This window comes from Staurois parvus, unplaced genomic scaffold (assembly GCF_062004578.1).
Source record: "Staurois parvus isolate SC_StPar_1 unplaced genomic scaffold, SC_StPar_1.0 ptg003908l, whole genome shotgun sequence".
In the NCBI taxonomy this organism is placed as follows: Eukaryota; Metazoa; Chordata; class Amphibia; order Anura; family Ranidae; genus Staurois; species Staurois parvus.
The window spans coordinates 19,863-32,765 of NW_028321703.1; the positions used below are offsets into that span (position 1 = coordinate 19,863).

At 44.7% G+C, this 12,903-nt stretch overlaps 1 protein-coding gene across 1 annotated transcript; it reads right to left on the bottom strand.

Moving 5' to 3' along the window:
• Positions 1 to 9,123: 9,123 nt before the first annotated feature.
• Positions 9,124 to 12,311, bottom strand: LOC149427299 (histone-lysine N-methyltransferase 2B-like). Its single transcript, XM_089668153.1, has 3 exons — positions 12,157 to 12,311; positions 11,946 to 12,075; positions 9,124 to 10,413 (listed from the first exon to the last, which is right to left on the bottom strand). The coding sequence occupies exons 1-3, from the start codon at positions 12,213 to 12,215 to the stop codon at positions 10,138 to 10,140; spliced, it is 465 nt and encodes a 154-aa protein (XP_089524279.1). The 5' UTR covers positions 12,216 to 12,311; the 3' UTR covers positions 9,124 to 10,137.
• Positions 12,312 to 12,903: the final 592 nt, after the last annotated feature.

Genomic DNA, 12,903 nt, shown 5'->3' on the forward strand with positions numbered 1-12,903 from the left:
TTTCCTCCAGATACTCCAGTTTCCTCCTACTCTCCAAAGACATGCTGGTAGGTTAATTGGATCCTGTCTATATTGTCCCTAGTATGTGTGAATGTGAGTTAGGGACCTTAGATTGTACACTCCTTGAGGGTTAGGGACCTTAGATTGTACGCCCCTTGAGGGTTAGGGACCTTAGATTGTACGCCCCTTGAGGGTCAGGGACCTTAGATTGTACGCCCCTTGAGGGTCAGGGACCTTAGATTGTACGCCCCTTGAGGGTCAGGGACTGATGTGAATGTACAATATATATGTAAAGCGCTGTGTAAATTGATGGCGCTATATAAGTACCTGAAATATATAAATCTATCATCAGGACATCCATAATGGCTGGGCAAACAGCAACACCTACTAATAGACCCAACAACAGAGCTGGGGACTATTGTGACCTTCAAAAGCTGCCTGAAGGAACAACACCTCATTTTAACACTGGATGAGGTTGAATCTCCTGCAACATGACCAGAGGGACAGCACAAGGAACCAACTTAATGGTCCAGTCTAGTGCAACAATTGTCACCAACTAGGCCAGGGAGAAGAAAAAAAAAAACCCACCCAACATGGATGGGACCACTCCAAGCCAAGTGAGAAATTGGCCAAGCAGAACCCACCAAGGGGTGGAGCAAATTCCTTTTTTGGGGAATGAAAAAAAATCCAAGCCAAACATGGAAATGGAACAAGTCCCCACCAGAAACCGGGACCAGAGAGACAATCCCTGCATGGGTAAGACCTAAGTAGGGAAGCCCGAAGCCGGACCAAAATGGGTCAGGAAATGGAAACTCCACACCTCAAGAATTGATAAAACAGCATTATTTCGCCAAGGAGAGACTCCCCAGAGAAGAACCCAGAAAACGCCTAGAAACACCCAGCCTGCAGAGGGTGTAAAAATGACTGGAGTGTAGTAGAGAACCCAGGATTTAATCAAAGTGAGCGTGACCAGAGGGGTAAAGAGCATGAGGAAGAATACATCCCAAGATAGATAGCTAGAAGATGAACCTATAAACTAGTGAGACTGGTAAAACCAAGATGGAATCCAAAATGAAGCTGTACATACCACTCTCGCACCTCAGGGTTGAGCCCAAGAGAAATTCTTCAGAATATTCCTGACAATCCCCAATTTTAAGAATCAAAAAGCTAAGGAGGCTTCAGCCCCCCTCTCTTCTCGATGGAGCCATGCAGAAACATCTGTGAAACAAGGGGCAGGGAGTGAAACCAACACAGAATCAGTGCTAGAAAGGCCACTTTGACAATTGTGCCAAAAAAAAAAAGGGACCCAACTCCAGAACTGGTTTCCATGGGATCAGCAAGGGCAAGACTGAGACCCATAGTACAGAGCACAGCTGGAACCACAAAGACTGTGTTCCATCTTGATGGAGAAGGCACAGCAATACCATGATGGCGTTCAGTGGTGCCTGGGTGGAAGGATCCCATGATGCAGAATAAATACCTGTTCTGGAAATATAGAATGCATCCCCAGACACAATGATTTTTCAGTGAGACAGAACCCACCCCCATGTTTCTGGGGAGGAAAGTCCTTTGCAGACAAGGACAGGTTTCCAGGCCATGAGCTACCTGATCCTTTCAAGCAGGGGTGTCAAACTGGTGGCCCTCCAGCTGTTGCCAAAGTACAAGTCCCATGAGGCATTGAAAAGGTTGACAGTTACAAGCATGACTCCCAAAGGCAGGGCCATGATGGGACTTGTAGATTCGTAACAGCTGGAGGACCACCAGTTTGACACCCGTGATGATGTAAAGCAGGGGTGTCAAACTGGTGGACCTCCAGCTGTTGCCTAATTACAAGTCCCATGAAGCATCGTAAGGTTGACAGTTACAAGCATGACTCCCAAAGGCAGAGGCATGATGGGACTTGTAGTTTCCTAACAGCTGGAGGACCACCAGTTTGACACCCCTGCCTTACATCATCACAGGTGTCAAACTGGCAGCCCTCCAGCTGTTGCCTAACTACAAGTCCCATGAGGCATAGAAAGATTGACAGTTACAAGCATGACTTTCAAAGGCAGGGCCATGATGGGACTTGCAGTTTTGTAAAAGCTGGAGGACCACCAGTTTCACACCCATGATGATGTAAAGCAGGGGTGTCAAACTGGTGGTCCTCCAGCTGTTGCGAAACCACAAGTCCCATCATGGCCCTGCCTTTGGGAGTCATGCTTGTAACTGTCAACCTTTCCATGCCTCATGGGACTTGTAGTTAGGCAACAGCTGGAAGGCTGCCAGGTTGACACCCACGATGTAAAGCAGGGGTGTCAACCTGGCAGCCTTCCAGCTGTTGCCTAACTACAAGTCCCATGAGGCATAGAAAGGTTGACAGTTACAAGGATGGCTCCCAAAGGCAGGGCCATGATGGGACTTGTGGTTTCGCAACAGCTGGAGGGCCACCAGTTTGACACCCCAGGTAGAGGATAACTTCACCTTTCGTAACATGTTACACCCATATTCAGGGTGTAACAAGTGGACCAGCTCCTGCATTCCCCCCCGATCTCCATCATTCTGACAGCTAGCGGGGGAATCTGCTCCCCACTGTCATAATTTTTTTTTTTTGTAAACGCGGCCATGAGGGGCTCCGCCTACCCAGCAGCTGTGAATGGGGAAATGACGAGCCCCGGGAGCCTTTTCGGCTGTCGGCTTGTAGTTTTCAATGAAACTACCACAGAGTCCCACAGCACCACGGTAGTTCATTGGACCTTCCTGTCAGTAAGTATCCGCTTGCCCATACGGGATATACGAGCAAAGCAGGTCAGTCGGAGACCTGCAAGGTACAAGCGATCTGCTGATCACTGGTGCAATGCTTTACAGGCTCCAGAAACAAAACATAAATTCAAAATTTTTTTTTTACCTGCGAAAAAAGTGCATTTATTATTTTTTGTTAAAAGCTGAATTTATCCTTTAAGGCAGACACACAGGTCTGCTTAGGAACTGGAGAGCAGAGAGAAGCACCTCCCCGTCTCCTATAGACACCTCAGTCCCTTATTCTGAGAAGGTTCTTCAACATCTGATGCTCCTGCAAAAGAGAAGAGACGGGTAACTCCCCAATACCGACATGTCTGGGGGTAACAATGCGGTAAGGCTCCTTGACCACAGAACTAGGATCGTTGATTCCTACAGCTGATGGCAATTTCCAAAGCCTGACAAATATTGCAGGCACACATCCGGCTCAAGTTGCCCCCTGGGCCTAAAGTGGCTGTTTCACAGGTGGTCATTTGAGTGTCACACAATGGGGGAGATCAAGGTAGGGCACTAGCATGCTAGACCACAATCTAACAACCAGGTACGCATGGGCTACAACAGGGATTCAGAATCCTGTTAGGACGAAAGGTAGCCAAAGTTGGCTCCAGACAACCAAGCTGGTCAGGGAGTCCCTCTGGGAAAAGAGAGGGATGACCCTGATGGGCACCAGGTATGGCTTTACATACCTTAAGGGTTTTCTAGGAGGAAGAAAGTGGTGGTCAAGGTGGAAAACATCTACAGAGGTCAAACGGACACAAAAACTATAGCCAAAGCTTCTAGGTTGAAGAGACTTCAAGGGGACAAGGGAAGGTCCATTAATATGTGTAGTGACACAGAAGAAGAGGGTAAGTGGTTGTAGAGTGCCAGGGGTAAGGTGTTATCCTGAGAAACCAAAAGTGATAAACTGCATCTGAATTCTTGAAGGGCAAACCACCCAAGAACCTGCAAGGATTAACCATCCTCACCACACTTGAAAAAGTGGGGGTGAGCCTTCATGCTAAAGACTTTCCCAAGGTCATAGCAGAATTCTTGCTTCCAAACTTATGGTCCACCAGAGAAGTAGCCTAAGTGGGTGTGGATGAGTAGATGGATGGACCTCCACCAACCTTTCTTTGGTTGCACGCTCTGCCCTTCTATGATATCCATGATGATGATAACAAGGTTAGGTGTGAAGAGACAACATCCCTGGTGCTGCTGGGATATAGTATCTGACTCCTAGCAACTTAACCAGAGCACTCTACAAATCCATCCAGACAGACCACAATTCAGATACTTCCAACAAGCCACCAAAGCTGAAGCGTAGGGTTCCTGATATCTGCTCTAGCAGGAAGGGGATGTACCTCAGTGGTGACCTCTTAACAGTTTTACCCATTCTGCTGCACTACAACAGAGGAAAATGTCAGAGAAAGATGGAGGTGAGATGCTGGATACGGGTTCCCAATAGAGAAAAGTCCTTCTAAAGTCCAATGGCTTGTGTTCAGCAGCTCTACACAAAACAGGAGCCCCTCTCAGAGTCAGGTGACAAGAGTTGGAAAGTCTACCTGCACTTCAACCAAAGGGGGCACCAAACAAAAGTTCCTAAAGTTCAAAGTGGTATTTTATGGATTCCATAAACAGGAAATAGAACACACCAGGCAGCCAATAGGTTTAGGGGACTCCGCTCTCTCCTTTGATTAGGGGTGTCAGTTGAACCCAGAGCATAGAACCTGCCAGAAAAAGCAGTGTTAAAGCGTAACAATTCCCACCTCCGATCCCGGAGCTCCCCGCCTGGACGCTGACTTCATCTACCTACCATAGATTGGCCAGTGACCCAACTTAAAGGAGAGCACTAGGCCAGTCAAGGATGTGCTGACCTTTAGGAATCTGGTGACCAGCAGTTAGAATTTCTCCACAAAGTGGAACTTTAGGTAAAAAAATAAAAATAGGTGGACAGGCAGGACATGCTTTGTTTCTTCTGCATTAAAGCCACCTACCTGCCTATCTACCCCTGTAGAGTGAGACACACAGGCAGAGCCCACTGTACAAATTCGGCAATGTCAAATATGAGAGAACCTTAGCCCAGTCAATGAAGGAGGTAGGTGTTCGGGACCCGAAAAAGGTGTAAAGGACACGGTTCTCTGTAGACGGGCAGTAGAAACCGGCCAGAGATGAGAGTTCATGAGTCACTCCTACAAACTAGGAGCAGCAACAGGTCCATCAGCCACAGGACCATCAGCCACAGGACCATCAGCCACAGGACCATCAGCCACAGGACCATCAGCCACAGGACCATCAGCCACAGGACCATCAGCCACAGGACCATCAGCAACAGGACCATCAGCAACAGGACAACGTTCCCTCGACATTGAATGACGAGAAATCGCTCAGAGCGAACACAACACTCCACACCCAGCAGATGACATCATGCTCAATCCTTCAACATCAAACCCTTCCATGGTAACCAGATGTAGTAGGGAATTCAAAAAGGCACTTTTCTGGGCAGCACAGTGGCTAAATGGTTAGCACTTCCGCCTGGCAGTACTCGGGTCGTTGGTTCAAATCCCAACCGCGGCACCACCTGCCTGGAGTTTGCATGTTCTCTCTGTGCCTGCGTGGGTTTCCTCCAACACTCCAAAGACATGCTGGTAAGTTTATTGGCTCCTGTCTAAAATGTCCCTAGTATGTGTATGAATGTGAATTAGGGACCTTAGATTGTAGGCTCCTCGGGGGCGGGGACTGATGTGAATGTACAATATGTATGTAGAGCGTTGCGTAAATTGACGGCGCTATATAAGTACCTGAAATAAATAAATTCAAGGTAGTTCCCAGCGCTCTCCCAGTGCGGAGAACAAGGTCTGGGAAGTGCCTAATGCGGAACCCAGTGCCCGAAGGTCACTTCCAAACCGGCCCTGGCTGCCGGTCCAGCACTCCAAAGCTAGGCTGAGGATAACTGCGTGCAGAGACCAGTTGAAGCAACGCAAAATCTTGAAGGAAAAAATCCGGTATTTATTTCAAGTACTTATATAGCGCCGTCAATGTACACAGCACTTTACATATATATTGTACATTCACATCAGTCCCCGCCCCCGAGGAGCCTACAATCTAAGGTCCCTAACTCACATTCATACACATACTAGGGCCAATTTAGAAAGGAGCCAATTCACCTGCCAGGTGGAAGTTTATTTTCTGTTCTATTCTTTTATTTTCCATTCTGTTTTTTTCTATTCCTTTTATATTCTGTGTAGGTCTGTTTTAGGCTATCCTATTCTTTTCTATTCCTATATACAGCACCATCAATTTACAAAGCGCGCATATTATATATATATATACACAACCATACATTACATTCCTATCAGTCTCTAACCCCCGAGGAGCGTACAATCTAAGGTCCCTAACTCACATGCATACATACACATACTAGGGCCAATTTAGACAGGAGCCAATTCACCTACCAGCATGTCTTTGGAGTGTGGGAGGAAACCGGAAACCCAGAGGAAACCCACGCAGGCACAGGGAGAACATGCAAATTCCAGAAAGGTGCTGCCGGGGTTGGGATTTCAAACCAGCGACCCGAGTAATGCCAGGCGGAAGTTTATTTTCTGTTCTATTCTTTTATTTTCCATTCTATTTTTTGTATTCCTTTGTTTTATATTCTATTTTAATATTTTACTTTCTATTCTATTTAGTTCTGTTTTATGCTATCCTATTCTTTTCTATTCCTTTATTTATTACAGGTACTTATATAGCGCCATCAATTTGCGCAGCACTTTACATACGTATTGTACATTCACATCAGTCCCCGCCCCCGAGGAGCGTCCAATCTAAGGTCCCTAACTCACATTCATACATACACATACTAGGGCCAATTTAGACAGGAGCCAATTCACCTACCAGCATGTCTTTGGAGTGTTGGGGGGAAAACGGAGTACCTGGAGGAAACCCGCGCAGGCACAGGGAGAACATGCAAACTCCAGGCAGGTGCTGCCAGGGTTGGGATTTTGAACCAACGACCCGAGTACTGCCAGGCGGAAGTTTATTTTCTGTTCTATTCTGTTCTTTTATTTTCCATTCTCTTTTTTTCAATTCCTTTATTTTATATTCTATTTTGTTCTACTCTATTCTAGTACTTTATTTTATATTCTATTTTATTCTCTATTTAGTTCGGCTTTATGCTATCTTATTCTATCCCTTTATTAATTACAGGTACTTCTATAGCGCCGTCAATTTGCGCAGCACTTCATATATATTGTACATTACTAGCAGTCCCCGCCCCCGAGGAGCGTACAATCTAAGGTCCCTAACTTACATGCATACATACACATACTAGGGACAATTTAGACAGGAGCCAATTCACCTACCAGCATGTCTTTGGAGTGTGGGAGGAATCCGGAGTAACCCGCACAGGGAGAACATGCAAATTCCAGGCAGGTGCTGCCAGGGTTGGGATTTTGAACCAATGAGCCACGTGCTGCCAGGCGGAAGTTTATTTTCTGTTCTATTCTGTTCTTTTATTTTCCATTACATTTTTTTCTGTTCCTTTATTTTATATTCTATTTATTACAGGTACTTTTATAGTGCCATAATTTTATGCTGTGCTATAGAGAGAGAGAGAGATAGAGAGAGAGATAGAGAGAGAGAGAGAGATAGAGAGAGATAGAGAGATAGAGAGAGAGATAGAGAGAGAGAGATAGAGAGAGAGAGATAGAGAGAGATAGAGAGAGAGATAGAGAGAGAGAGAGATAGAGAGAGAGATAGAGAGAGAGATAGATAATAGATAGATAGATAGATAATAGATAGATAATAGATAGATAGATAATAGATAGATAGATAATAGATAGATAGATAATAGATAGATAGATAGATAGATAGATAGATAATAGATAGATAGATAATAGATAGATAGATAATAGATAGATAGATAATAGATAGATAATAGATAGATAGATAGATAATAGATAGATAGATAATAGATAGATAATAGATAGATAATAGATAGATAGATAATAGATAGATAGATAATAGATAGATAGATAGATAGATAGATAGATAATAGATAGATAGATAGATAATAGATAGATAGATAATAGATAGATATATATAGATAGATATCTATCTATCTAGATATAGATAGATATCTATCTATCTATCTATCTATCTATATCTATCTATTATCTATCTATCTATTATCTATCTATTATCTATCTATCTATTATCTATCTATCTATTATCTATCTATCTATTATCTATCTATCTATTATCTATCTATCTATTATCTATCTATCTATTATCTATCTATCTATCTATCTATCTATTATCTATCTATCTATCTATCTATCTATTATCTATCTATCTATCTATCTATCTATCTATTATCTATCTATCTATTATCTATCTATCTATTATCTATCTATCTATCTATCTATCTATCTATTATCTATCTATCTATTATCTATCTATCTATCTATCTATCTATCTATTATCTATCTATCTATCTATCTATTATCTATCTATCTATCTATCTATTATCTATCTATATCTATCTATTATCTATCTATCTATCTATCTATTATCTATCTATTATCTATCTATCTATCTATTATCTATCTATCTATCTATCTATCTATCTATCTATCTATCTATCTATCTATCTATCTATCTATTATCTATCTATTATCTATCTATTATCTATCTATCTATCTATCTATTATCTATCTATCTATCTATCTATCTATTATCTATCTATCTATCTATCTATCTATCTATCTATCTATCTATCTATCTATTATCTATCTATCTATCTATATATTGTACATTCACATCAGTCCCTAACCCTCAAGGGGCGTACAATCTAAGGTCCCTAACCCTCAAGGGGTGTACAATCTAAGGCCCCTAACTCACATTCATACATACACACACTAGGGCCAATTTAGACAGGATCCAAAGAACCTCCCAGCATGTCTTTGGAGTGTGGGAGGAAGCTGGAATACCTGGAGGAAACCCACGCAGGCACAGGGAGAACATGCAAACTGCAAAAGTACATGGTTAGACTTTTCCTAGCATAGCTGTAGACAAGACATCCATCCTAGGACACTAACAAAAAAAAAACTGAGGCATGCTGGGTAAAGGAGTTGTTCTCTTGGGCTGGTCTAAAGATTGTTTGCTGATGTCCAATCCTCCTGCAGGCAGCAGTATAACCCGACTGGGACTGAATTCTTGTGCTACTCAACGGATGAGGAATTTTGCTCGGATATATGATTTTAATGTTGATCGTTTATACTTGGCTCCTCGACTTTTATCCTGACCCCCCCGACTGCGAGCCAACGCCTCTCCTCCGAAGCGTGCGGTCAGAAAAGCACATCACCTACACATGGCAAAATGTTTTGTTTTTATTTAAAATTCTAAACAGAAGGTGAAACAATGAAACATTTTTTCCCCCAGCAAGTCCTTAAATAAAAAAAGTGCATAGAAAACAATGTCCTTACAAATTCTTTGTACACCTATTTACACTCTCTCCTCAAGACGCTTGTCTCTTGAAACAGACACGATTCTCAAAACTTCAACTGCTCTCACCACTCGCTGCTTCGCAACAAAAATAAAAAAACAAACAAAAAATAATAATATAATAAAATAATAATTGACGAGAAAAAAAAAAAAAAAAAAAGATCAAAGATGGAGTCTGTCTGGTCAAGCTCCACATTTCAAGAAGCTCCGCGTATTCAAGGTGGGTTATTGGTTTTATAAAATGGTAAAAAGCTGACGGAAGCAGGGGTTATTTTTTTTTTTTTTTTTTTTTTATTTGTACCCCTTTGTAGGGCTGAGCAGGTGGTTAGCAGCAAAAAGGACTAAAAATGATTGTCACCCCCAAACAGTACGATTTTCGCTTTGCTCCCCAACGTTGGATAAGCTCTCCAAATGGGAGTGAACACAGATGCCGGGAGATCAATGGGATAAAACAGCAGGAGGGGGTGTGCCCGCCCCTTGCCGGTTGCGTCTTCTGAGCGCCGCCCCTCGTTTTTCGAGAAACCTCGTGAGCTTACCGGGGCGACCGCTAGCAGTTAGCAGCAAGGGGGGAGGGGAGGGGTGGTATCCAGAGAGGAGACGATTCTTGAAGACCCTGAGAGGAAGGAGAGGTCTGCCCTGTACTCCAATGACGGACAAGTCAGGACAGAGGGTAAAGTGCGACTTCTTGTAATGTTGACCCCTCTCTGCCGAGCAGCGCCATCACCCGAAATCTTGCGTCCGCCGTGGAAGTGCCAGCACCTCCAAACCGGCACTTGTGGCCATGTTTTTTTTTGTTTTGTTTTGTTTGTTTTTTTTGTTTTTAATTTAAATTTTTTACTTTTTGTTTTTTTTTTTTTTCTTTTTTTGGACGTGCCTCGCTCAGTTCAGGAAACGGCGGCACTTTTTGGCACCACAGTTACAGTGCAGCTTGCTGCTGGCATCCTCGATGGGGAACTTGTAGTCGTAGGTTAGTTCCTCGCCGCGGTAAATGCTGCGAAGGGCGAAGATGACTATATGCTTCTGACCTTCCACGTGGATGACCCGGGAGTAGCAGTTGGGCTCGCAGGAGTGATTGATGAAACGCGCTGCGTTGCCGTGCATGGTGGCATCGACCACATCGAAATCGTCAATGCGGAACATGTAACATCCGATTCCCTACGGTGGGGACAAAATTAGAGTCAGTTACAGAAAGAGGCAAATCGATTTTTTTTTTAACCTTCAATTTGAAAAATGAACAAAGCATACCCTTCTATAGTGTGTGTGCGCCTCAATCCAAAGCACTGAGTGTGATTTCTGTCTACAGTCTGGAGCCTCTGCTATCTGCATGAATCATTTGCGACAGGCAGTGCTGAGGGGAAGGGAAGCTCCAGCACACAACCTGTGATTGACAGCCTCAGCTGTGCATGCTGCGAACTGCTAAACACAAGTTATGGTGCTGCTCAAGCTGATGGGCGATTACTTCCCCAAACCCAGTGGAGAGATGGGTGAGTGGTGTTCCTTCCTAGCAACCTCAGCTGTGCATGGTTCTCTATGAGATGGTTTTGTGGAAGATGTAACCATTCCCTCCCACTCAGGTCTCAGATTACACTCACCTCCTTACTCCATGTTGTGCAGTGGTGACATGTCAAATCCCCACCCCATGCCTCTGGAAGCTCAGAAATGCTGTATAAAATCAGCACCTTGAACTGAATCTCAGCTGTGCAAGGTTTTCTGAGACTGTTTAGAGGGCAATGTAACCACTCCTAGATTGTAAGCTCCCAGGATCAGGGCCCTCCTATCCCTCTTGTATTGAACTGTATTGTTGCTGTATTGTCTCCCGTTATATTGTAAAGTGCTGAGCAAACTGTTGGCGCCATAAATCCTGTATAATAATAATATAAATCCTGTATAATAATAATAATAATAAATCCTGTATGATAATAATAATTCCCTCCCACTCAGGTCTCAGATTACACTCACCTCCTTGCTCCATGTTGTGCAGTGGTGACATGTCAAATCCCCACCCCCTGCCTCTGGAAGCTCAGAAATCCGGTGTAAAATCAGCACTTTGAACTGAACCTCAGCTGTGCAAGGCTCTCTATGAGACTGTTCAGAGGGCAATGTAACCACTCCTAGATTGTAAGCTCCAAGGATCAGGGCCCTCCTATCCCTCTTGTATTGAACTGCATTGTTGCTGTATTGTCTCCCGTTATATTGTAAAGTGCTGAGCAAACTGTTGGCGCTATATAAATCCTGTATAATAATAATTCCCTCCCACTCAGGTCTCAGATTACACTCACCTCCTTGCTCCATGTTGTGCAGTGGTGACATGTCAAATCCCCACCCCCTGCCTCTGGAAGCTCAGAAATGCTGTGTAAAATCAGCACTTTGAACCGATGTATAGGAGAAAGGGTTGCAGATAAACAGGTACAGCTTATGTAGGAAGATTTGTATCTGTGTATCACATGAGGCCAGTCACCTCACTGGGCATATGTGAGGGTGTACAACCACTATAAATATCCACAGGCATTCTGGTGGTTGTAGTTCATGAATGTCTAAAGGAGCCGAAGTGACCCAGTAACAGTTGAGGTCCAACTGAATTCTTCAAGAGGAGGCGCCCATTCCGAGCTTTAAATGTCTGCGCAGGAACACGGAGAATATGGCCGCATGCTGACAGTGGTACAAGGCATTCTGGGAAGGGGTATTACCTTGCTGTCATAGAATTTCTCCCGCTTGTCAGTCAGCACAGCTCTAATGACATTGCCTGAGTACTCGATGACCATCTCGCCGGCGTCAATGTTCCTCTTGCAGAACAGGCCCCTGCCATGGATAGATGACCTGCAGGAAGGACAGAAGGTGGTGAGGGAAGAAGGATCACAGAAAACGGATGCGGACCAACCCTCTGGAGAGGTCACTTACCTGTAAACGCCAACGGCCTCCTTGGATGTTTTCTTCAGGTGGCGGAACCTCATTGCCATGGGAAGGTCTAAGCTGGTCGCTCGTCTGAAAACAAATAAATGAATGAAAAAAATCAGCGATACATTTTAAAAAGAAGTTGATCTATACTTAAAAAATTAAGATTTTTTTTTAAGAAGGGGGGGGGGGGGGAAGAGAGAGAAAAAGGGGAGAGGGAAGGAAAGAGAGAGAGGGAAGGAGAGAAAGAGGAGAGGAGAGGAGAGAGGGAAGGAGAGAAAGAGGAGAGGAGAGAGGGAAGGAGAGAAAGAGGAGAGGAGAGAGGGAAGGAGAGAAAGAGGAGAGGAGAGAGGGAAGGAGGGAGAGAGCGAAGGAAAGAGGAGAGAGCACAAGGAAAGAGGAGAGAGAGGGAGAGGAGGGAGAGAGAGGGAGAGGAGGGAGAGAGAGGGGGAGGAGGGGGGAGGAGGGGAGAGGAGGGGGGAGGAGGGAGAGGAGGAGGGGAGAGGGGAGAGGAGGAGGAGAGAGGGGAGAGGAGGAGGAGAGAGGGGAGAGGAGGAGGAGAGAGGGGAGAGGAGGAGGAGAGAGGGGAGAGGAGGAGGAGAGAGGGGAGAGGGAGGGAGGAGAGAGGGGAGAGGAGGGAGGAGAGAGGGGAGAGGAGGGAGGAGAGAGGGGAGAGGAGGGAGGAGAGAGGGGAGAGGAGGGAGGAGAGAGGGGAGAGGAGGGAGGAGAGAGGGGAGAGGAGGAGGGAGAGGG

What these genes read in the sequence shown, in the direction of transcription:
- LOC149427299 (XM_089668153.1), bottom strand. Translation starts at nt 12,215, where the DNA reads ATGGCAATGAGGTTCCGCCACCTGAAGAAAACATCCAAGGAGGCCGTT. An exon ending in GAGGCCGTTGGCGTTTACAG is followed by an intron (nt 12,076 to 12,156) that starts GTAAGTGACCTC and finishes TCCTTCCTGCAG; the next exon opens with GTCATCTATCCATGGCAGGG. An exon ending in AGAAATTCTATGACAGCAAG is followed by an intron (nt 10,414 to 11,945) that starts GTAATACCCCTT and finishes TCCCCACCGTAG; the next exon opens with GGAATCGGATGTTACATGTT.